The 25,267-nt window shown below is 57.3% G+C and overlaps 1 protein-coding gene and 1 long non-coding RNA gene across 5 annotated transcripts in view; one reads left to right on the top strand and one right to left on the bottom strand.

Moving 5' to 3' along the window:
* LOC113261754 (core histone macro-H2A.1) overlaps positions 1 to 10,907 on the top strand; it is a 76,650-nt gene extending 65,743 nt beyond the window's left edge. For all 4 annotated transcript variants that reach the window (XM_026508023.4, XM_026508024.4, XM_026508025.4 and 1 more), the window contains exons 8-9: positions 1,520 to 1,694; positions 10,157 to 10,907. In XM_026508023.4, coding sequence (XP_026363808.1) covers positions 1,520 to 1,694; positions 10,157 to 10,322 — 341 coding nt within the window. In that variant the 3' untranslated portion in view covers positions 10,323 to 10,907. The remainder of the gene's footprint in view (positions 1 to 1,519; positions 1,695 to 10,156) is intronic.
* Positions 1,694 to 25,267, bottom strand: part of LOC123001517 (uncharacterized) — a 313,834-nt gene continuing 290,260 nt past the window's right edge. The window contains exons 7-9 of the long non-coding RNA XR_008957649.1: positions 9,057 to 9,167; positions 6,932 to 7,012; positions 1,694 to 1,803 (exon numbers count right to left, since the gene is read on the bottom strand). This is a non-coding gene — a long non-coding RNA (uncharacterized LOC123001517). The remainder of the gene's footprint in view (positions 1,804 to 6,931; positions 7,013 to 9,056; positions 9,168 to 25,267) is intronic.

The following is a 25,267-nucleotide window of genomic DNA, read 5'->3' as shown; positions in this document are numbered from 1 at the left end:
GATAACAGGGTAGCATTCTCATGCATTCTCATTGCTGATTTGTGCTTTCAACCTCTGCCCTGCCCCTTCTGTTTTGCCTACAGAGGGCTATGGCATCGGGGTACAGGACTTTCCAAGCCCTTCGAGGTATTGCCACCACAGTCCCGTATGGAACAAGGGAGGACCCTGCATGATTACCCAGCCAGGGGCTCCTGGCCTCACCTCAGTCCCTTCCCGGCACCTCTCTGTGCCAGCCTGGAGGTCCTTCCCCTGGGTGACCCTCTGATGGAGCGGTGACGAGGCAGCCCTGGTGCTCCCCTTGCACCCAACTCAGCTGGGACACCTGAGCCCCAGGGGAGGCAAACCCGTTACATTTAGCATGGCTGCAGACATCTGCTTTACAAGATGTTTTAAAATATTTTGAGACATAAAGGTAGTATAAAACATAGCCGTGCTCCACCGTCCGAAGATGACCCCCGTCAGGATGTTTTTTTGCAGTCTTTTCCCAGGCGTCGTTTAGCCGTGACTCCTCCGGCGGACAGAGCGGTGCGTAATAAACGCCCCAGTCTCCTGTTGCCAGAGGTCAGCACTTCTTCAGTCAGTCAGTGAGCAGAGCCAAGACTCCAACGCAGGCCTGTGACTTGGCTCCGAGCTGTTGCTGCTGCCCCGTGAGACACTGCCCACAAGTCAGTCACTGTCTCCCGCTATCTCCTCGTGTCACAACGTACCTTGACAGCCGTAGCCCTGAGGACGGCAGTCCCTCAGCAGACAGGCTCAGCAAACAGTCAAACCACAGCGGTGGGGGGAGGCCTCCCTGGGCTCCGGTGCAGAAACAGGGCAGGCAGCCCTCACCACACCCGGGGACCCAGAACCGCCCGCTCTGCAGTGCGTCTTGGGGGACAGGCGTCCCCGAACGTGCTCTGGGAGACCCCGCGCGGACGTGTCACCTGGCTGGGGGTAGCACACGGGAGGCCAGGCTCTTCCGATCTGCTGAGGGGCAGAGCCGGCTGTGGTGTGGACATGGCGAGGTGGACAGAGCAGCTCTCCTAGGACCAGAAGATAGTAGCGCCGTGAAGGGACAGTCTAATTCCGTCCGCACTGGGGGGAGGGGGCAGCGAGGGCACAGGGGCATCAGAGCCGCCCGTCCTGTTGCTCAGCCGTTTGTGAAAGGAGCGGCTTTCCTGACAGCTTTACCTTGAGCTGCGCCGAGGGATTTGTAGACAGGTCCTCATGGTCTGTACGGGAGTCCACCGGATGAATGGGGCTCGCAGACCCCAAAAGGCAAATTTGAGGCTGCCCACACTGACGTATTTGGTCAAGTGAGGTGGGGAGGGTACAGAGAGAGCTCGCTGTCATCTTGGCTCAGATTCCTGGTGGTGATGCATCGTGATGCCAACTTTCTGAGGGCAGGTCTCGGCCCAGTGTCTCCCCTAAGACGACTAGCTGGGGAGCAGCCCCCCGGAGGGGTCTGCGTCGGGCATCTGGTGCCGTGTGCCCTGCAGAGGGACGGCACTCACTGTTTCTGTCTCTTCCTTTCCAGCGGCTGTCAGCGCGGGCCACGGCCTGCCCGCCAAGTTTGTGATCCACTGTAACAGTCCGGTCTGGGGTGCAGACAAGTGTGAGGAGCTTCTGGAAAAGACGGTGAAGAACTGCTTGGCTCTGGCAGACGATAAGAAGCTCAAGTCCATCGCGTTCCCATCCATCGGCAGTGGCAGGTAAGGACACACGGCTTGTGACGTCATTAGTGGACGTGCTCATCGGCATGGGCCCGTCGTCGTGGAGGTTTGGCTTATGCAAGGTCCGCTGAGGCCGTCCTCGGGCCGCCTGATGTGTCGAAAAAACCCAAAACACAAGATAGGGATTAGTACAAACATGAAACAGTGGTGAACAGCAATTCAAGAGACACAGACAGGAAGCCACGTCCGGGTATAGTGGGACCATGAGAGATGGCAGCTGAGACCGTGAACCTTGCAGGACACTAAGACCCAACTGTGGGGTGAGTGGGGAGCACAGGGGAGGTGTGAATGCGGGATGCTTGTGACGAGAGCACCTTCCCACAACCACACCGTTCTCTGCGTCTCACCTTTGTTTTCCCAAGTGCCCTCCACCTCCCCCAAGCCTGCGCGCTCTACGTCTGTCTCCCTGTCCTGCTGTCGAGCTCAGGAGCAGAGGGCCTGAGTGGGCACTTAAGTAACCGTGAAGGAGCTGGGCCCAGCCTACCTCCCAGCCCCGAACTATGCCCGGTAGACTCTGGGTGTGCACTCGTAGCAATTAAAGGAGCTCTGAGAAGGGAGAGGGCTTTGGGAACTCCATGGCATGATGAAAAGGCCATGGCCCATCCCATCGCGGGGTCGTCCTGGAAGGCTTGCAGTCTGGATTGGGCACCGAAGCCAAGGGAAATGGGCCTGCAGAGGCCCGCCAGAGGCCACAACTCCGAGCTCTGTCTTGGCTGTGGCTGCACCTGGGGCATCCCATCCAGACTGTGCACCTCCCTGGGTCTCTGCCATCAGCCCCTCCCCAGTGCCCCAGGAAGCCTGCAGGGCTGTGTGACGACACCACACTGACTTCCCTGGACCCCACAGGCTGTGCCGGGCGAGCCTGAGTATTGATCCTCAAACCCCTTCCTCGCCTTTCTAGAAAGCTCTTTTCAAAGCACTCCTCTTCCCAACCCACAAGGAGGACAGGTAGTGAGTGGTTTACTATTTCCATCTTGGGCAAGCTTTGTAATTGTGCTGTCCTGAATGCTGCCGGTCGCCGAGGTCCCACACCTCCAGTGACAGAGCTAGCCCCGGGCAGGCTTCCTGTCTTCTCAGCCTGGGACTTCCGCTCCAGCAAAGCTCAGACACTGCACCTAGAAGGCCTTGCCCCCAGGCAGACAGGCGCCACCCCTGTGCCCCAGGGCCTGCTGGGGCCCACCGCCATCGTGTAGGGCTGGCAGGACTTAGCCGAGGACGGATATGGGAGAAAGCTGTGGCGGCCTCCCCTCCCTAGTCCCGTAGTTGGGAGCAGCGCTGGCCCCCGGTACCAGGTTCTACCTGGAGTGAGGGCCCCTCCGTCCTGTGCTATTGCAGTGGGCTCCGTAGCAAGAAGGAACTAGAGCGCCCAAGCCGCTGTGTTCTCACAGTATGTGTGTGGGGGGGAGGAACCCACGGGGATAAGTGAAAGCTGGTGCCAGCACCCCGCCCTCACGCGTGCCCACACTCTTGCCAAAGTCAGGGACGTCCAGAGAATGGGATGACACACGCATTGGAGTGCTGCCTACACTTGTAATCACCACAGTTTTTCATTCTGTTCTTTTGCCAAAAGCCTATGTCGAACGTAACTGTAAAACACTATTCAAATGCCTCTTAAAAGCTAACGGAGAGGGGTGTCTGGGGGGCTCAGTCGGCTAAGCATCTGCCTTTGGCTCAGGTCATGATCTCAGGGTCCTGGGATGGAGCCCCACAGCGGGGAGCCTGCTTCTCCCCCCTGCTTGTGCTCTCTCTCAAATCTTGAAAGTTAATGGAGATGGAGCATTGCAAGCCCCTCGGTGGGCAGAGCCTGTGGCAAAGACAGAAGCGACCGTCCTAAGGAGTCACTCTGTAGCTCGAACGTTCCCCGGAACCAGGGAGACGTGTAACAGGTGCCAGAGTCCATTCAAAACTATCTTTGACAAGGTGCTTTTGAACCAGGCTCTAAGTAGCCAGCTTCCTGCTTCTCCCAGCTCCCGTAGAAGGTCTGTTCTTCGGCACGGCGCTGCTGTGTGACCTTTGCTAAATGCGTTAGCCTCTCTGTCCCTGGCCTGCTGTCTCAGGGAGCGAGGCTGTGGGGACGGCCCTTCCGCACAGATGGCTCCGAGGCTCAATTAGTGCTTCGGATGCACTTTGATCTCCTCTGATGAAAGGTGCTTCCGAAGAAAGCAGCAAGAGGAGCCTTTACTGGAGGCCATAATTTCATATTCTTTCATATGGCTATTGGGAAACTTTTAATTGAAGCATAAAAGTAATTCTTCACATTTTTCACAGAGTAAAGTTTTTAAATACAATCAATTGAAAGCTTTTAAGAGGGCAGCATGCCAAAGGCAAGCACGTGTGTGCAGCCCCCAGCCCCACATCTGTCGGGCAGACCTGGCCCCACGGAGCCGTGGAGACCGCTGCCCTTTCATGAGCAGAGATTGGGATCACACCGGAGCCGGCCCGTAAATCACAGTGGGTTTTAGGAGGGGAAGGAAAACCGCTCGTTTGTGGCATCCAGTGTCTCCGGCACGAAAGTCATGTGGGAATTAAAACCGTGTAAACGCAAGCATGTTGGTAAAGAGCAGTGGGAGCACTTTCTCAGCCACGGCCCAGCCCGTGGTGGGGGGGGGGGGGGCTGACTGCAGCCTTTGGCGCCCGCCCTCCAGCCCTCAGGCCCCGCGGCCATCCGTGGAGCCCCCTGGAGGCCAACGCTGGCCTCGGAGAGACCACCTCCGGCATCTGGACAGCCTGTCCGTGGGCACTGCGGTCACGGTACTGATGATACCCCCACTCTCTCAGCTCTGGTTGACATTCGGCGGTGACCAGTCTCTGGAGGGGTTGGGGCCTTGATTACACTCTGCTTAGATTTATGAGCGTAAAAGAACCGCCAGTTTGTGTTTCTCAAGCTCCCACGTGTGGGTATTGCCTGAGTCCCAGGTACGCGCTAAAGCCCCGATCTGCATTGTCTCCCTGCAACCCCACCAGCCGAGCTCTGGCATCAAACAACAAAAATGCAAGCTGAGAGGGGTTGGCTCGCTCGCCTGAGGCGCCACAGCTCGGGCTGGTAGAGGGGACATGCTTGGCGTCGGTGCTGGTGAAAGGAGGCGCACAGAGCCCCTTCCTTCGGTCCCAGTTGGTCACCAGACCCCTTTGCCTCCAGTAGATGCCTGTCCCACTGCTGGGCACTCTACAGGAGTGGATTTTAGGGGACCCTGGAAACCCCACCTGGAATTCCCTGACCTGCCTGGGCCTAGCCATCGGCCTCCCTCCATCCTGGGAACAGGCCTTAAGACAAGATAGGACCAAATCAAATGGGGAGAATTATTAGCCTAAAACAAGAACACCCTGGAGTGAGAGAAGTAACCGGCCACAGCTGGCTGTGCTCCCTGGCCCGTCCCCCTGGCATCCAGAACCACTTGTCCACTGATGGCCCACTCTTGACCTCTGGAGAGTGACCCTCAGGTAGGGCAACTTGACAGGCAGATACTCAAAGCCACACAGAACATGGCAAAGTGGAAAGGCCCAGTAGCACAGTGTGAGGACACCTAATCCTAGCAGCAAAGTGACAACCCAAGAGCAGAGACACTTGCCCAGCATCCCCAAACCTTCCGTGCCACCCAGCCCTACTCTCTTCTAGACCACTGAGACAGGTGGGGTGGTCCAGCACGGAAAGCAGAGTCCGTCTAGAATCCACTTTAATCCTACCCTGCCTTCCAAGCGAGCTCCCAGACTGTCTCCTCCAGAAAGTCTGCCTGGATTTTTCCATCTCCCAGGACATAGGCTCTCCCCATAGGATTCTCCAGGGTCCCTGATCAGCCTGTTCAACACCGCTCCTGGCCTACAGTCCTTCCTGTGTGCCGGCCAGGGCCAGCCCCATCCAAGGTGGGGGTTCAACGGTGCTGGAGGAACTACACCCTCTTCTCAGAAGTGGCCCTGGTGAGCCCTGAACCCCTGCCATCCAGGTGGCATAGAAAGACAACCAATTTGCAGCCCCTGCCGTCCCTGACCACGTGACCCCAAAGGCGCCAGATCAGGAAGGCCCCTGGGGTCCCCTTGCACCTGTCTAGGGAAGCTGAGGCCGAAGACACTTGGGAAGGGCTGTCCCAGACAACTGGAATGGCTTCAGGGGAAGCTCAGACATCTCCTTAGTCGGCTCCGAGTCAAGAACACTGGCTGCAGAGTAAGTTACGGCGCATGCTGGACTCAGCCCTTAACAGGCCCCTTGGGGGTCCAAGTGGGAATCGGAGGCTACACCCAGCTCTTGGGGGCAGCAGCGTCCTTGGCATCACCGCCCATGTACATAATGCTCAGAGATGTTAACATGCCTGCCCCAGGGCGGCTGTGATCCAAACCCCAATCTGACGCTAGAACAGAAGCCCCACCCCCCTTTTGCTCTGCTGTGTCTTGGCGGCGGGGGGCCTCAGGGCTTCTCCAGAAGACGGGCAAAGTGACTGTCACAGGGCAACAGGCCGGAGCTGGGGCAGGAAGGCCCAAAGACTTGGCCAAGCAGGGATGCCCATGCGGGGCGGCTGCAGCGAAGCACCAGCAGGGAACCCCAGCAGCCGAGAAGCCAGGAGAGCAGCAAGACCCCGTGGGCCGTCGGTGCTCCGGAAGCTGGCCCGTGCCGCGCTGGGCCCCTGCGTCACCCTGCCGCACCGTGCGTGCCAGCAGGCGTGGCTGACAGCCCTGCAGAACGGCTGGGCACGGCGGACCTGCCAGCAGCTTCCCAGGGCCCTGAGGCCGCATGGTGAGCACAGCGAAGGCGCAGAGGCCGGCGCTGCCATGGGGCCTGGGAGGACGGCAGTTTGCCACCACGTGAGCCTTGACGAAGAGCCTGCAGGACAGCCTGCTTCATAGAGCCCATGACTGATGGAGGGCGGCCCGCGCTGCGTCTGGCGCACCACTCACGGCCTCCTGGGGCGGTAGGTGCGTGGACTCCCCACCCCACGTCCCTGGACGGGCAGCAGCTTACAGAGGCAGGGCCTGGACTCACGCCCTGTGTGGCTGCACGGCCTGAGACCCGAAAGGCCCTGCTGCTCCGCCCGGAAGAGCTGGGGGGGCGGCTCCCCAGGCCACTGCATGTGCCACAGCTGCCCCTGACTTGAGGGCACAGGGCCTGGCGTGTAAAGCGGTCCCATGAGAACAGCTACTTCACTGTTCTGTTTTGCTACAAACATTTCCAACGGCAGCTCCAAAAATCCACTCTGCAGCCCTGACAACGTAAGGAAAGCTCTTACCTTTCCCAGTCCTTCCCGGCGGCCTGTGCGGTCCGGAGCAGCCCCGGTCCCGTGGCTGAGCTCTTCCAGAACCTGCGTCACCTAGGACAGAGGAAAGGGCTTGTCAATGAGAGGTGTTCCCGAAAACCAAGGCGACTGACTCGTACCCAGCAGTGAGCTTCAAAGAGGACGCCAGCCCTTGCTCCGTTAGCCGTAGGGCCTGTGCGGTGTGGATACTGCAGGCCCGACACCTTGGATGCCAGCTCTCCCCCACTTAGAGCTTCCTGACTGTGGGGCCCACCCTGTGAGCTCAGATTAAAAGTGCGTGCTGGCTGCGTGCAGAGCAGTGGTTCTCAGATGGTCTTTCCTCCACCTGCTGAATCGAAGCCCAGCCCCCTGCGAGCCTGACAGAGGCACAGACTGAGAACTGCTGATGTAGAGGGACGGGAAAGAACACTCCCTCACTGACCGTCACACACCCCTTTCCCAGAGTCCAAAGCAGAGGGGGATGGAAAGCTAGAGGAGAAGGCCTGGGTCAGAAAGTGCTGGAATCCGGCAGTGACAGGCCTGCTTTTGGTCAGCAAGGGCAGAGGGGCCAGAGTGTCTTCACGGCCCCACCTGTCACCCAGCAGCCACAGTGCCGGGGAGGCGGCCCACAGAGCCATGCCCCAGGGCCGGCAGACTGCACAAGCGCAGGAGGTGGGCCGCGACGCCAGGCTGCTCAGCAGACGGCAGCGTGACTCTACAGGCCCTGCCCTGAGCCCAGCTCAGCCTGCGGGTGTGACGCACAGATGGACAGAAGGGTGCCCCCGCTGGGGGGAGCTGGGCTGCCAGGGCTGAGACGCGCTCCTCACAGCCCCGCTCAGCCCCCGCCAGCCAGGCCATGTCCACACACGAAGCTCTGCGTGGCCCAGAAGCCCTCAGCACTCCCTTGGCTGGAGCCCCAGCTACTTCCTGTCCTGCTGCGACTTCCATGAGCTCCCTGCTCCTGCAGGTCGGGCCACTGGCTGCCTCGTCCTCAGGCTTTTCTCACCAGGGATGAAATGAGGGGCTGTAATCTGGCAACCCCTTTGGGCAGCAGCTGAATTTACAGCAGGAAAATAAATATTTGCTCTTTGTGACACTCAAAAGGGGCCCTTATTCCAGTGACCCCATGACCCTGTTTCGGCACAACCCTCCCCCAAAGCTGGCCCTGGTCCCACTGTCAGGAGTGGGACTGGGTGAAGGGCAGCTGCTATGCCCTCATGCACCCACAGGGGGTGTGAGTTGGACTCCCCACAACACTCATGTCTACACGTGCCCCTGGGAACGTCCTCACTGGAGATGTCCACCCCCCTACCCGGCCCCTCATGGAAGATCAAGTTTACGTCCTCAAGCACTTGCCAACACAGGCCTTGTTCCAGACAACCTATCCTGTGAAAACTGTCAGGGCCACTCTGTCAGGTGTGGTGAGAACAGCTGCTTCCCCAAATAAGCTTGCAGATCTCACAGGGCATGGGTGGGAGGGGAATGACTCACCTTGTGGGTCCCACTTGTCCCCACTCATGGCAAAACCCTTCATTCCGCATGGTCTCAACCACCCTCCCTCTCCTCCTGCCTGCTGGTCGCCCTTCCTCCTCGGGTGGTAGACCAAGCACGCGGGGTGGGCTCCAGAGGAACCTGGGCCTCACAGCTCCGTCCTAGCTGCCACACCCCTGCAGCTCTCCCTTCAGCCTCACAGTCCAGCTCGGCGTGGCCAGGCCTGCGTGTGCTGGCTGCCCTGTGGGTGCGCCACATGGCTGAGGACGAGCCGCCTCTGTGGAGGGTCCTTCACAGCCCACCATGGCCCCCAGGCCACTCTGCACAGTCTGGGAGCGTGCCCTAGGTGACATCCCTCATCTGCTCAGAAGAACCTTCACTTGTGAAGCACCCAGAAGTTACTAGGGATCCATCTTCAAAAGCTGGTCAAAGCCCTGTTGGATGGAAAGTGAGTCACCAGAGTGGTTTTCGCCTGTGGCTCTGAGCTGCTCTGAGTCCTGACAGCAATGGAGCAAGTGTGGCTCGCCCGGGGAGCCAGCTAAGGTTGTCCAAGCGTCCCAGGCACTAAGTGAGGAAGGCTCGGGGGTGAAAAGACATCCCACACTTCACGCATGTGAAAAGCTCTCACCTAGTGGCAGGTGCCCCATCGGAAGGAGAGGTGCAGCCGGAACTGGCAGGTTGGCCCAGCACTTGGGCCGCCTGCGGTGCCCAGGCTCAGGGCAGTTTGAGGTCTGTAGATCTGCCAATGAAAAGAGAAATCCCCATGAAAACAGGCCCCAGATTCACACCTGAGTATCCGTGACTGTACACTGGGCTAAGGATCTCAAGCCAGGGCACTGGCTCCGAGGCCCACGCTATTTCTGCCAGACGAGGCAGGCTGCTCTGTTCCTGCCCCTGTCCCTGGTCACCGGGGCCCTGCACCTGCAGGGTTGACCAGGAAGAGCCTCAGACACACTCGGAGCAAGGGGCGTCCATCTTTCTAGACCTCATTTGAGACTCTTGAGAATTCTGTGCACCTACCCCTGCAGTTGCCACCCGACATTCACTGTAAGTGGAAGTAGCTGTGAATTCACGGCCATCTGGCCTGGAGATTCGGATGCTGTCCCTCGAGGTGCAGAGGCCACCTCAGCCAGGAGCTGTGCCCTGTACCCACCGCTCCCCTGGGCCCTGGCCTTTGGGTGGTGCAAGCCGGTGTGTCCCGGGCTACATTCTGGCCGGCAACCCCCGCACCTAGGAAGTCTCAGGCCCATGTGAGGGGTGTGTCCCTTTGACCTGTGTGTGTGAAAGTCCCCTCCTGGAGAAGCTCCAGCCTCCCGCTATCCCATGGAGTGAGAGCCACAGCCAGTGTGCGTCACGCCCCGTGCTAGTCACAGCGATGCTGGGAGGGGGAACGCGGGAGCTTGAGCTACCCGTGGGACACTTAATGCCTAAAACGCAGGTCCTGCCTGTCTACCGCTTGCTCCCAGAAGACCTGGCATGTCCCCTTTCTCTGAAGGTACACAGAACATTCTCCTGCAGGTCATAGTTCTCTGCCCACCCGTGGGGCAGGCGCCGGCCTTTCTCATGTCTGTAGGAGTGGCCGCAGGACCCCACATGCCCCGCCCCGGGGCACTGAGGCAGCATGAGGCGAAGCACCACACACGGCCTTGGGGGCCTCGGGGAGGAAGGTGGGGGGAAGGGCTGTGGCCTCTGGCCTGTCTGGGTGCTGAGCTCTTTCCTCTCCCGCAGGAATGGTTTTCCAAAGCAGACGGCAGCGCAGCTGATTCTGAAGGCCATCTCCAGTTACTTCGTGTCAACGATGTCCTCTTCCATCAAAACGGTGTATTTCGTGCTTTTTGACAGCGAGAGTATAGGCATCTACGTACAGGAAATGGCCAAGCTGGACGCCAACTAGGCCGAGGAGCTACAGAACGGCCTGCTCCGTGCCCCGCCTCCGATTTGAAAGAAAGAAAAACCCCCTTCACTCCTGTTGGGAGGCGGGACCCTTTCATTTCCAATTTTGCTCATCTAGGGAAAATAAGGTTTTGGTTTCCAGTTTGTTTTTGACCTTCTAAAATGTTTTTACGTTAGCACTGATAGTTGGCATTACTGTTGTTAAGCACTGTGTTCCAGACCGTGTCTGACTTTAGTGTAACCTAGGAGATTTTATAGTTTTATTTTAATGAAACCCTGCTTGGCGCAGAACAGCCGGGAGAGCAGTGTCTTCTACGTGCGGCCAAGTCCAGGAAGCTGTTTTGTGACCGTGTGTCGTGGTGCTTCATTGTACATCCAGTGGCGTTCTTTTTACTATAATGTTCCTTTTTTTTTTTCTCAAGAAGAAAAATCATGAATTTGCGGCAGACTTAATTTTTGTTTACTTTTTGTCTTAATAATGGATTTGAAAATGAAAGATTTAAAAGGCAGAACAGAATCTGTTGTCCTTAATTATATTTGCAATTTGGAATTTGTGTGAATTGATTTAGTAAAATGTTAAACTGCTGTTGTGACTGGCGTGTTTCAAGTTACTGTGCCCTTGAGCCCTAGGTGGGCTCCTCTCATCACAGGATGGGGGGGCTGGGGGGCTAGGGTGGGGCAGCCCCCCAGCCCCCCCAGGGCCACCGCTGCCTGGACACAGAGGCATCTTCAGTCCCTGGGGTGGTAGAGGGAGCTCCTGTGAAGTCTCTCCTTCCATCCTTGTGACACCTGGGCAAGGGTGTTCTCCCCATTTCATGGACGAGGAAGCAGATATTCTGAAAGCCATGCGGGCAGGCGGCAAGTGGCAGACTGTTATTCGAGTCCAGGTCTTTAGACTCTGAGCCCAGCTCTCTCCTGCCATCTGCCCCCCTCCTCCCCGCAATGGGTGGCCTCTCCAGGTCATGGATGGGCCCAGTGTCCCTGGGCCACTTGCCAAATTGAAGCCTTGAGACTCTACCGGGGCTGTATTGGGCCTTCTGTTCCTATAGGACAGGGTTCTTGCTGCCAAGAACATTCCAAGGGCAAGGCACCACCACCATGGTCCCCAAGATGTGCTGCCAGCTTTTACATGCTTCTCGAGGCTATGGGTGCTTAGTGATGCAGAGGACAGCTGACCCTTGAGCAACATGGGGGTCAGGGCCACCAACCCCAGCACAATTGAAAATCCACGTACTTACGAATTCGCTACCACTAGCCTACTGTTGACTAGAAACCTCGCTGATAACCTAGCCGATGAACATATTCTGCGTATTACATGTAGCATATACTGTATTGCTACAATAAAGCGCGAGGAAAAAAATGTTAGTAAGAAAAGCAAAGGGAAGAGAAATTTACAGCACTACATTCTATTTATCAAAAAACACCTCGCCTAAGCGGACGGACCTGCACAGTTCAAACCCATCTTGTTCAGGGTCAGCTGTAGTTAGAAAGATCCCAGCTGGACCAGGGTGGGTAAACTTGTTACTTAAATTCAGTTCGCCAAACACAGACGCTGTTTGCTTCCAAAGGTACTTTTGCCTTTATCTGAATTTGCCTGTAACGCACAGAAGACTTTCTCTCTTTAAAAAGACATGCCTGCTTCTAAAACAGACTTTAACCAAGAGAAAATATGCAGCACACTGCGTATCATGGATGGATGTGAAGGATCCTTTTTCCTTTCCGAACTGTGCCTGATGAAATCAAAATAGACATCCTGAGCCATCACGTAACCACGCTCTTCAATGAAAAGGCAACTACTTCTAATCAAAACCCAAGTTTCCCCTGAAAGTAGAAAGGAATTATTAAAACCTTTACCTTTCTTCCCCAAGATCTCTATCGAGTCTAGATTTCCTACTTCTTTTTTTTTTAAGATTTATTTATTTATTTACTTGACAGAGATAGAGACAGCCAGCGAGAGAGGGAACACAAGCAGGGGGAGTGGGAGAGGAAGAAGCAGGCTCACAGCAGAGAAACCTGATGCAGGGCTCGATCCCAGAACGCCGGGATCACGCCCTGAGCCGAAGGCAGACGCTTAACTGCTGTGCCACCCAGGCGCCCCTAGATTTCCTACTTCTTGATGAGAATTTGGCAATAAGTTTATATAGTTTATCATGGTGTTTTCAAGAAGATGTCATCGCTTCCTAAGGAATACCTTCACTGCTTGCGCGGACCAACCGTACCATGCAGCCATTCACCCAAGAGCATTGTCTCTGCAGGTAGAATCCGCAGTGTGGGGGAAGGGGTGGGGACGAGAAAAAAGCAGGGCTAACGGGAGCTGGAAAGAGTGATCCTTTACTGGGTGCCAGGCACTGTCTTGAGCCCCATGTGGCCATCATTCCATTCTGCCCTTCGGATAGTTCTGTGGGCAGTTCTTGTTATCAGAGCCATTTTACAGCTGAGAACACTGAGGCTAGGAGAAGTTAAGTAACTTGCCAGTGATCCCAGCGCTAGTAAGGGACAACCGGATTCAAATGCAGAGATCCTGACCACTGCGAGCCAGGGCTCAGTCTAATCAGCAACTAAAGAGAATCCAGGTCGCTGTGGTGGTATTTCTAACTCGGAGACTGAAACACAGAAGGAACCCAGGGTTAAAAAGCTTCTGGGTGAATCACATTTCCTCAACTTTGAAGAAGGGACCACAGAAGCAAATCCTGTGTTTAGCGGGGGTTCCTCCACTAGATGGCGCTAAAAGGACTGGGAAGCAAATAGAGGCCGGGGGCCTGTTTGCAAGATTCCTTCAGCATGCACAAAAGAGTAAGTTGCATTTGTCAGGATTTGTGTGAATTATTTACCATAATCACCTAAATGTTTCTAAACTTTCACTAATCCAAAGTGCATCTCGCCCCTGAGATGTGGGCTCATTGAAGAAATTCTTCCCAATGAAACAGAGGAAAGAGAGCCAGCCGACGGCCTGGGATTCCCATCATGTTTAAACCACCCAGTTAGCTTTTAAAGCCAGGATCAAAACTTGTTCTCTGATGTCAGCCTCATGTTTACAGGGAAAAAAGAAAACAGCCCATTACTTTAAAGAAAAGTTGGTGTAACTGTGAGGGGAAACTTGAAATGTACATGCGCCTCTATTCAAGACTAGTTAGCAGGCAGTGACATTTACCAAAATGAAAGTATTCTGCAACCTGGGGGCCATGCAGCCGTGCAATCTGGTGGTGGCACCAGGCAGACAATACCCCCCAACTTGTTTCTGAGGAGCAGTCCTTGCCCTCGGTAGCCAGGCTCCGCCCTGCATCGTCTAGACAATTCCCTCTGCCTCCTCCATCTGAGATGTCGCATGGCTCCAACTGGGGCCAAGGTGACAGATAACTACTGTGTGTGTACCCAACACACATGGGCCCTCTACCTCCATTTCAGCTACATCCCACAGCAACCCTGAGATGGTGGTAATACTATCCCTATTTTACAGATGAGAAAAGTACAACACACCTCTCTAGCTGAGGCGTATTCCCCAAAGTCACACAGCTCTCAGCACTGGAGCTGTGATTTGAACCCACTCTATGTTATCTGAACCCCCAAAGGTGGCCTCTCCTTTGGTATGCACCCCCAAGTCTCGCTCCGGTTAGGCAGGCCTTCTTGCCTATTCACTGACAGGTCCTGCATGGCCAGCACTGGCAGCATAAACAGAACGTGCTCGAGGACAGATGGACAGACATATGTATTTAAAGCAGTCTAGGGCCAGCGAGATTTGCTGGGTATTTACTATGAACGAGCCCTCAAACTGAGGCCTCTTGCAAAGGCAGATCAGACAGTGCCTCTGTCCAGCAGAGTGGGAGACCCAGAGCCACGCTTGCTAGACGGGCAGGGACTCAGGAGGGGAGCTGTGCTCACTGGCTCAGTGTGCAGGGAGGGTTCCGTGCGGCAGATGACCTAGACCAGGACTTCCTAGGACAGGCTGCAATCTCCTAGCCCGAGAGAACAAGGGGATAGGTGGTAAGTAGCCAGATGGCACACAGGCATCACAGCCCCAGCCGGGGGAGCCACGGGGTCTGCTGGGGGCTGAGAAGCCTGCATCAGCACCCCACACGCAGCCAGGCCAGCCACGTCAGCCCTGGCCTCTGCTCCCCGGCCCTGTCCCTGGCATGTGGCGCTGTCTGTCCGTGCCTATGTTTATCTGGCAGAATTCCTCCTTCCCGTTCAGGGTCAGGCGGCTAGGCTCGGTCTCAGCTACAGTCTGCCCTGACAGGGAAAAGGCGGGAAGCGAAGACCAGAAAACAAGAGGTGAGCAGTCATTTCGGTCTGTCGTCCAGTCTCACCAATCCCGTCTGGTCCCGAGGCCGGAGGGTGGAAGACCCGACTGGGCCGGTCGGGACGGGATCAGGCCGTCCTCAGGCTGTGTCATCAGTGCCCCTGGGCAGGCCGGTCTCCCTCCGTCAGAGGCAGCGGTGGCTGGGGGATGGCGTGGCTGCTTCCCTCACTAGCAACCGCGATGTTTGATTTTCCTGGCCCGGCGCCACCGGCCAACGTTATCTTGGGAGCTGGCCTTGGTGCGGCCCTGGAGGGATCCCCCTGAAAGCAAGGGGCTGGGAGGAGGGTCCTGGGCCCACCCCTGGCTGAGAAGAAAGGGAAATGCTCAGTGGCCAGGGGTGAGGCCCCCTTTTCTCTGGCATTTCTTCTATTTAGAACCTAACCTGTTGTGTTTGCTTCTGGGGGCCCCCTGATATCAAAATAATATCCCATGACCCTCCTGACAGGGAGGTAATAAAACTGCTCATTAATCCCGGCCCCCATCACTGCCCCGCCATGCTCCTTAGCAAAGGTGTGTAAATAGAATGGCCTTTCCCTGACCCCTAAAAATCAACTCAGCCGGGCTGCTTTGTCAAACTGCAGAAAGAGAGTGCTTCACGAATGCTCTCACCATGGAAGGCACTATCCTCCTCACACCCTTCTCCCACCAAAGGGACGCTCACCCCTCCCACGCCCTGACACCCAGGCTCTCTCTCTCTCTCTCACACACACACACACCCCGAGAAGATTCCAGAGCCCTGTGTCAGCAGAGTGCAGAACTGAAGGACAGGCAGAGAAACGTCCATCTTGAACAGGAGCATCCTGGACTCTGTCTCCCACAAAGCTGCCGAAATTTCTCCTCAGAGAGGCCAGTTTCGCTGCATAAATGCAGACCTTTGCTAACAGCCCCTTGAGTATGCTTCCAGGGGGCACCCAGACTGCCCTCCAAGGTCGGCCAGGGCCCTGCACCCGAAGTCGAGGGGGAGCCTTGCTGGGCCCTGGGGCACGTGCCACAGGTCACGTAATCACAGGGGAAGAGGCCTCCGACTGCCCTGAAAACTGTCCCAGCGTCACAAGGTGAAGGTCGCTGCCACGGCTGCGGGCTTCCAGCCACACTTTACCGAGGGCGGAAAGCTCAGAGTCCCAGAATGACACCCTCCAAATCCTGTGTCCAAAGCCTTGGAACCAGACCCACGACCACAGCGTAGGGTAACCCAGCCCGAGCACGCACGAAAGCGCGTCGTATGTGCCTTGCTGGCAGCAGTCCCTTCTGGCCCTGAGCCCCGGACCAGGCGACTTTGGTCTCGATGACCCGGATGTCCAGGCCACTTCCATCCCCGGTGACGAGCCCAGCCCCCCGCGCCGGGACCCCGGCTGACGGCATGGCCCCCGCTGAGCACCAGGGCCGCCGCTCGGGCCTCGGCTCCGCCGTCCAGCACGCCCGCCCGGGCCGGCCCGGAAGGCCGCTCCTTCGGTGCCCCGACACGGCGCGGCTTCTGAAGCTTCAGAGAGTAAATTAGAGCAGACTTCGAGCAGGCTCAGCTGCAGCGGATGGGCAAATTGATTTGCTTCCCATCTGGGAGATTAAATTCCACCGCCCAAGATGGCAGCGGGGTAATGAGCTGTCAGTCACGGGCCGGCGCGTAATTGAACCCCGGCCGCTCCTCATTAGGTCCCACGGAGGTCCTGTCCACCTCGAGGCAGCCTCCAAAGCCCCGGGGAGAGCTCACCTGGCCCTGTGGCACGCCCGGGGTAGGGTCAGTGCCACCGTGGGCGAGGGGGAGGCCAACGGTGAGGGACCTTCCCTGAGTCCACAGCCACTGACAGCCCGTCCAGGATGTGATCGCGGGCAAATCCAAACAGCTTGCCTTGAGGTGACGTGGCGCCCGAGGGACGTCGCTTGGCAGGGGGACCTTGCCTGAACCGTCCTTGGCCTCGAGTGTCCCCAGTCACCCCAGAGCGCCTTAGAGGGCAGCACCCAAAACCATCACCCACGCAGCCCTTTACAGCCTGCAAGACCCGGCCATGCATGCGCTGCCTCGGTCCCCACCACGCCCTGGGGGGATGGTGCAGTGTCTCCATCTGCAGAAGGGGCAAGAAAAGAGGGACCCACAGAGGTCCGAGGAAGGCTGCTCAGCCTCGCCCTCCTCACCTTCCCACCTCTGCCTCTCTTTGTGCCAGTATGGATTCTGTTTCCGGCCACTCTTATCTTGCTTTCAGGACCCTGTGTATGCCAGTTCCTCGGCCTGGAACATGCCTCTGCCACCTTTTATCTGTAATCCTGCTCAACCCTTCAGGTCTCTGCTCTTAGACCTCCCTGCCACCTCCTCCAGGGAGCCTTCCCTGATCCTGTCGCTATCTGGGCTTCATGCCCTCTCTCGGTGCACTCTGCACACCCTCCAGCCACAGCCCTGTGCCTCCTGGACAGCTGTCGTGTGCTGACCAGGCTGTCTCCCCATCACACAGGGAGTATCACTCATTTGCACAGATCCCCTGAGCCCTCTGGGTCCAGCACTGTACAAGGCCCTGGGCACGCAGCAGTGCCTCCGTGAGGCCAGGGCCAAGGACCTTTGCACTGTATGGCACTGTCAGCGCCTCACCCCAAGGGCCTAGGGCAGGCAGGGGTGTACTCTCAGTGGTGACATGAATCACTGCTCAAGCTGAGTCCACCAGGACCGCAAAGGCTGGTCACCGGGCAGAGCGCCTGACTCAGAGAAGGCAGTGAGAAGACCGGGGAGCATATGATCATTGCTGACACTCCAGCCGTATCCGAGTCAGCCAGGGGTACCGCCCCGCTGGCTCTCTCGCTTCATGTGGGCACATGGCAGCTTCAGAGTGGAGTCTGATGTTGGCACCAGGCCCCAGCACAGCACACTCTCGCCACACTGCTAACCACAGCCCGGATCTCATGGCATCTGGTGTTTCTGCTTTCTTTGGCTCTTGATTTGAAAAGGGAGTAGTCATGGGAACTTTCTGGCTAGATGCTAAATCCACGATATCAATAAACAGGGAAAATGGTAGAACACGCTTTCAGGAGAGACCTGTGAGTTACTGTAGCCAAGAGCTCCTCGCCTGCGTGCCAGTGAGCCTGGACGCACAGACTTCCCGGGCAAGGGTACTGGCCACGGGGCAGGTGGCCTCGGTGGGCCCCTAGCAGCATTTCCTAAAGGCCCAGCACACAAACCCGAGTCAGGAATCTTCTTCTTACATCCCCGGCCCCAGGACAGGAGGGCCAAGTCCTGCTGCCCGCTCGGCACAAGGCCTGGATTCTAGTACGGTCAGGCTCTTGTACCAGCACAAATAGCACCACGGACACGAGGGTCCCTACAGGATGTCTGACCCTCTGCTGCCTGGACACCATAGTGCAGGTGCAGATCACAACGCCACAGGGCCTTCGAGAACAGAGAGCCTACTGCCACTTCCACGCTCGGGCCGGAAAACAGCAGTCACAACACGGCTAGACGGGACCGCGCATTAAGAGGGGGCAGCACCTGGTTCCCTAAGGGGTCGACGTGCACTCTCCGGTCAAATCCTCCTCACGACCCCACAAAATGAGCATTCTGATCCCCACTTTCTAGGCAACACAGTGAGGCTCAGAGAGGTGAAGCGACTTGGCCAGGCCACACAGCAGAAGCTGGCAGAACCAGGATTCAGAACTGGGAATGGGAAACTGGGAAGCCAACTCTTGTTCGTTCTCACACGCTGTCTCCCAATGGCCTCCAAGGGGACACGGCCCCATTTCACAGATGAGGACAAGTGAGGAGGAGGTCAGTGGCTTATGCAATGCCATCGTCAGTGAGTGGCGGGTCTGGGGCTTCCGGCTGGGCCTCCCGAGTAGAGACGGAGGACTCAGGCAAAGCCTCGGCTGACACAGGCGCCAGCCCCACTCTCTGCTCCTCCGCAGGCTGGGGACCTGGCCGGGGCCTTCCAGTAATTAGTGGGCTCCTGTTAAGACCCAGTCGCGCCGCGCTTGGGCCAGGACTTGTTTTTGTTCCCGTGCGGAGGCCCTCGCAGGAAGGCCAGGCGCACGTGCGCAGCCCCATAAATCCAGCCGGCGTCGCTCATTACAACGTTCTGCTTCACGGCTCCGCCGGCCCCAGCCCGCACGGGCTTCGCCGGCCCCGGGCCTCCCTGCAGCCAAGCCCGGCCGCCCCGCGCCGCCCGCAGCCTCAGACATGAGCTCATCCAGCACGCCGCGTGTGAGGAAGTGGCCGGGCGGCGCTCTCGGCAGCGAGGGGACAATGTGCCTATTAAGGCTGTCAGCTGTCAGCCCCCCCACTGATACACCCCGCCCCGCTGAGGCAGGACCACCCCACTGTGGGCCCGGCCCGAGCCCCAGTGGGTGCAGACGTGCCCTGCGGTGTGGCCCGTCCACTATGACAGCGGCCGCAGGAAGTCGGAGCCGGAGGTGAGGACTCGGGCGATGGGACAAGTAGGCTCAGGGACCGGCAGCCCCTGAGCACCGTCCTGGCCCTGGCAGACTGACCACCTCCCTGCGGGATCTGGGCAGGTCCCCGGGCCCCACAGCTAGAAAATGGGAAGCTACTCCCCGTTCCGGCTGGGAGAACACCGCTCCACAGCCCGTGACCTTGAGCCAGACTACAGCATTCCGTCAGTATGAAACCTGGCCGGTCCCCGGTTTCTGTGGCCTGAGGAACGCAGAAGGGCTGCGGGGCGAGGCAAGTCACCCCACCTCCTGACGGTGTGGTCTGTGGTCTCCTGGGCTGTAAAACAGAGTTGCCAGCACAGTGTCAGGGGCAAATACTTGAAGAAAGGCGAACTATTTTTTTTCTATTGCTCTGATTCCCATAAACGTTAGAAGCCATGGGTCTGCCACGGCTGACATCCAAACTCCGGCTGTGGTCAGTGTTTCAGAGTTAGCCAGCTCATCTCTATGTGCGCCAAGCTCAAGGGACCCTGGCCAGGTGGTTATCAATATCAGGTACAATTCTAACCCAACCTTTACTGTATGTAGCTGAAGGTGCTGGAATTATTGGCCAACGCTTCTCCATCTGCTACTAACACAGCTCAGAGAAAAGTTCGGCAACGTCCAGTTCGCAGGGAACCTTCTAGAACTCTGCTGTCCAATTTGATAACTATTAACCACATAAGGCTATTTAAATTAAAATGAAGTCAAATTTAGAATTCAGTGCCTCATTTTCACTTGTCGAATTGTAAGCACTCCGCAGGCACTTGCGGCTGGTGGCTACTGTATTGGGCGGCATGGCTCTTGAACCTTATGGGGAGATCTCCAGAAAGGCACTCCAAGCTTTTCCTACCATTGAATTTAGTATATGGAGCAAAAACTATGGCCCAGGCATGTCCACCAGGCTACCAAAAGTAATAAAGACAGTGATTGCTCATGGTGGTAGAAACGATAATATCCATGTATTGAATGGTTCTGTGTTTTAGGCACTGTGCTGGGTGCCTCACGTTCATTGCATGAAACTCCCCCCAAATACTCTACAGTTCGTGACATATCCCCACCTTACTCATGACAAAATAGACTCAGGGCGATTAAGGAATTGAAGCAAAGTAGAGAGACAAGACCAGCTCGGCCTTCAACGCCAGCCCGCCGCTCAGGTGCTGGTGACCTTCCAGGCTTTGAAGAGATTTGCACCCAGAGGGTTGACCGTTCTTTCCAGAAGGTATCTGTCTCCCTTTTGCCTTTCCCTTAGCTTTAAACACCTGCTGCTCTCAGGAAAGCTCAGGTCTGTTCAAGCCTGGGCCGAGGCTCACTCTTGTCCTTGGCTGCTGTGCGGAATTCCTTGCACTGGACGGGCCTGTGAAGGCTGCTGCTGCTGGCCGCTGGGGCTGCCCTCACTCCACCCACCGCCCCCCGTGCCTGGACGGACCTGCTCCCTGGGCCCGGGCACCATGGGGGAGACAATGGATGGAGGCCCCACCTGTGTTGCCAAACCCCTTCAGAGAGCACAGCCCAATGCAGGGGTCAGGGCAGCAGGACTTACAGGGACGGCAGGGTGTCAGGGGGATGCCCCACGGTGTGTGCCTGTGAGCAGGACCAGCTCATGTGTTCCTGCCAGGGCCGCAGCTATGGGAGACACTGAGACACAGGGAGCAGGACAGGGTGACTGCCCAGGCCCCTGGGGTGAGCACCAGCCCGTTCATTCACGAACCCGTCCGTTAGCCATTCGCTGAATAAAGGAGCGCCGGGGGCCAAACCTCGAGCCAGGGTCACCTTCTACAGATCAGGCCCCCGTGGGCCACAAAGCACCTCTCCCGCCATTCCCAAACACTTCTATCCCGCTGCAGCCTCACGACAACCCCGAGAGGCAGGCAGGTGGGGCAAGGACAGGCCCCCAACTTGACAGATGGAGAAACTAAGGGCTGAGGAGCAAAAGCCATTTCCCAAAGCCTGCAAAGCGCCTCGCCAGGCTTGACCCCAGGGCTTATCACCTGATTACCAAGTCACTCTTTAAAGGGAGCATTTTACGTGGACAGGGGGTGCTGTGGGCTCTGTGGCTCCAAAGACCACACAAGGACACTGGAGGTACAACCGCATCCTGGGCCTCCAGCCTCCCCCTCCCCCCAGCAGGCCGTCCCCGGGTCCGAGTCACCAGGGACGACTCTCACGAAGCTCCCTTAGCCAGGCACTGGGGACCTGGGGCATTTCCTCTCCTGTGCTTGCTTAGAGACCCCAGGATCGCAGGCACCCCCACAGGCTCTGGGCAAGGCCACCTCTCCGGCTCTCACACCCCAGAGGACCACGCAGGCTGGCCAGGCCTTCCCCAGGGACTCAACAGGAACACAGTGCACGGGCAGCTCCCCCATCCGGAGCCCTGTGCCCGCTGGCACGAGTCCGCTGCGGCCGGACCAGCCAAGCCGGGCCTTCCAGACTTCAAGCTGAAGCAACATCCGAAATGGGCTCACACCTCTGTGCTGGAGGCAGGGGGATGCACTACACCCTCCCCAAGGCCCGATCCTATGTTTGTCTCGCTCAAGCCCTAGGACTCCAGTTTAAGAGCCTTTTTATAGACTCCTATAAAGGAGAAAGTGAACTTTTAACATGTTTGCACTTCACTAAGTCAATACGCATAAAAGGGACAAGAGCGGAGCTTCCTCGGCTCAGATGCAGGCCGGCAGGGCGGCCGGGCAGCGGCAGGGCCATCCCGGCTCCCGCGGGCGCTGCTGGCCACGTCTCCTCCCCGTGGGCCTGCAGCGTGGCCCCCAATTAGCAGGCCGCCGTCCACTGGGGCCGTGCACGGGCACTAATGAAGCCGGAAAGCCCTGCCTGGCCGGGCTAATGGGTGGCTCCTGCCCTCACTCAGCCGAGACGGCCCCCCAGACGCACGGTTTTCATGGGAAGATTTAGAGGAGCAGAGACGCGGAAGCTGTAAAGTTTTACTAGGAATTCTCAACCATCCTCCTTTGGCCCCGACACTCACGCTGCCCTTCATTTTTAAGAGAGCTTCCTTTCTGCTTTGAACTTACTCCTTAAATCTCAGCAACCCTGTGCCGGCCTCCAGGATCCAGGATCTGGGCTCAACCTCCGGAGAGGCCTGCCCATCCAGGAGGAAGAGGAAGAGACTGCGCGGGTACCCCGAGGGCCTTCTCCTGCCCAGCCTCGCTCTGGAACAATCCCTAGGGAGGCCAGTCTGCCTGCCTGCCATCACGTCCAGGCCATGGGAATGCAGGGCTCATGCCTGAGACCCGACATGCTCCTTGGAGTCAGGGTTACGGATAATACATGCAGCTCTCTTCTCTTGTTCACTCATTTGTACCAACTTAGTACCTACGGTGTGCAAACCCTTTGAAGGCTCAGTGCTTAAGAAAGAGGACATTTGAGTCAATGCTGTGGTCTTGGGCGTATCACTTGGCTTCTCTGAGCCTACAACTTATCCATAAAATAGGAACAATACTACCTTTCCACACACCCCCACCATGAGGTTACTGAAAATATTAAATGACAAGGTACATGTGCCCCGCATACAGCAAGTACTCAATAAATGGTAGCTTAGCGCCCTAACAGCTCTATGAGGAAGATCCCGTTCTCCCCTCTCTGAGAGCAACGGAACTGAGAAGGTTCAATGACTTACCCAAGGTCACATGGGAGACAGAGACAGAACTGGGTTCAATCCCAGCTCTTTCAGACCCCAGGCTACAACCATCATCGCTGGCATGCAAACCACCCCAGGCCCGGGAGGCCAGCAGGCCCCTAAATCAGTGAGAAAAACTTAGGGTCAAGAAACCTACCTAGAATTTTGTACTCAGCAAATCTACAAAGGAATTATTTTAATTTCAGCATCACGGTTGAGTGCTGTTTCTTCATTTGAGTTAGTGATGGCAGAGAGCGCGTGGGCTGCAATGTTTCCAGGGCTTCGGGGAACTGGCTCAGGGCATGGAGCCAATGTATCATCTGCTGCCGGAGATCAAACCCTCAGTGCAGGGACAGTCATTACTGGTGGCTCCTGAGAAGCCAGTCCCTGCAGCACCCCAGCCCCTGGAGGCCAGGCGGACAGGGGCCCTCTGGCTGTGCCCTCAGTGGGTCAGTGGGGAGGGATTGCAGTCAGGAGCCAAGGCTGCCTGGCATCCCCTTCAAAGAGCTGGCATCTCTCTGCCCCATCCTGGTCTGCAATTATCTGGATGATTGGCATCTCTCTGCAAGTTCTGAGGACAGTCTGCTAACCACCTTTGTGGAATTCTTATTTTCTAAGAGAATTTTTTTCAATCATTCACAAAATAGTTTCTCTTTGTTTCTGAATGGACGGAGGACTCCTCAGTGGGAAGTCATGCAAAGCATGGGCCTGGAGAAATGTCCAAGCCTGGAATCAACGAATGCTACAAGTCCAAAGTGCATGGACCCATGGGCAAGGTCGATAGCAGATATAGAAACTGAGACCCGGCTGCAAAGGGTCTGCTCCAGAGCCAGTGACCAGTCCCGTGTCGGTGCTGAGAATTAAGCAGCATTGTCTTGGTCCATCTGCCTTCTTGTCTTTGCCTCAGTCTCCTTTATAACAGCCTTGAAATGCCTCAATCCCGTGGTAATTGTCTGTGCTCAATTCCTCTTTGGAGAGAGAGCTGATTTTTCTTTCCTAGGTTGTTAAAGGCCCAGGGATCTGCAGATCCATCAGGTCCTGGGAGGAGGCCCTCTATGGGCAAAGGCTGGCCTGTGCGTGGAAGATTCCTGAGGCCTTAAATAAAGCAAAACCCCAAAGCTGTCTACTTCTACCCTCACCCCCCTGGTGCATCTCTACGTTCCGCTCAACACAGCCCATTGCCAGTCGCAGGCTCACTTCCGCAAGCCGCGGAGAAGGTGGTGGTTTCGCGCGTGCTCCCTGAGGACACCAAAGCCAAGGGAATTTCTGAAAAAAGCTCACAGATCCCATGGGCAGTTTGGCTTTCTATACAGTCATGAACGTGGAGTGAGTTCTCCCGGAGGTTCCCTGACAGCACGCGGCACCCATCTCTTGGTTGCCACTCATCTTTCTGGGAGCTTCTGCCCTCCCGAGCACAGACACGGAGCCAGAAGTTATGGAAGAAAGCAACCGAAGGGAGAGAAAGTGTTGTCACAAAGCTCACAGTTGTGACCCCGCAGGAAAGAAGGGGCAGCCTCCCCGCCAGTCATGATCATGCTCCCTTCTTGTCGCTCCTTACGTGCTGTTAGACCCAACCCCGAAGGAAATGCATGCTCGTGGAGACGACCACCTCGAGCGCCAGACAGGAGCAAGGGGACAGGCAGGAAGGCCCTGGAGAAACTGCTGAAGAGCGGCGGGCTGCAAAGCCAAGTCATGCTGAGGCGTGGGTGCCTGACGGCAGCCTCCCCGGCCTCTCAGGAGGCGCCCCGGGGCAGGACGGGGCACACCGGCCCATCTGAGTGGGGAGCACGGGTTTCACTTGCCAGGTTTCCAGAGAGAGCTGTGGGGGACGGATCACCCCCCTGGACCTACAGATGGCCTCCTCCCAGAGCTGGAGGGCCACAACCACGCCAACCCTGGCCACTCCGTTTCTACGCCAAAACTCTAAATGCCTGAGCTCTTCATCTAGGCTTTCCTCTGTCACTCAGACCAGAGCCAACACCAGCCACTGCCAGGGACTCTGGGGTCCCTTCGACATGAATGGCAATCACAACCCCAGGTAGCATTTCCTGATTGCTCATCATGGGTCAGGCCCTGTGTGGAAGGAACCTCAGCGGCAGCACAGAGGCGCGCACGCACACTCTCACAGGTGGGGAAACTGGGGCTTTGAGAAATTAAGGCACTTGCCCAAGGTCACAAGCAAGGGAAAGAGCCAGGACCTGAATCCAGGTCTGTCTGACTCCAGGGTCCGCTTTCTTAATCGCTCTGCTCCCCACCCTGCCCTGGGGAGCCCCTCCCATTCCAGAACCCCGCCCAGAGGTCCCAGCTTGCAGGCAGCTGGGCCAGGAAGCCTTTGTGAACCCACGGGCAGCTCCAGGCTCTGTGCGGGGTGGCTGAGCTGTCCCAGCCGCTCCCCCGCCGGGCGGTGACAGTGGTGGGGATGCAGCGCCAGGCCCCCACGTGCCCCGAGGAGCAGCTTCTTCCTGCTCTGCCCCCAACATCTGCTACAGCCTACCTCTCAGCGGCTGCACAGAGGCTGGAGGCAGTGCCAGGGAGAGGACACGAAACGGGACTTTCTCAATGGAAAAGGTGTACGCAAACACCCCTGGGCTGGGAGAGAAGATGTAAGGTCGGG

This window comes from Ursus arctos, unplaced genomic scaffold (assembly GCF_023065955.2).
Source record: "Ursus arctos isolate Adak ecotype North America unplaced genomic scaffold, UrsArc2.0 scaffold_5, whole genome shotgun sequence".
Taxonomy (NCBI): domain Eukaryota; kingdom Metazoa; phylum Chordata; class Mammalia; order Carnivora; family Ursidae; genus Ursus; species Ursus arctos.
Note: the sequence above shows the minus strand (reverse complement) of the source record. Positions and strands in the feature narration are given on the sequence as shown.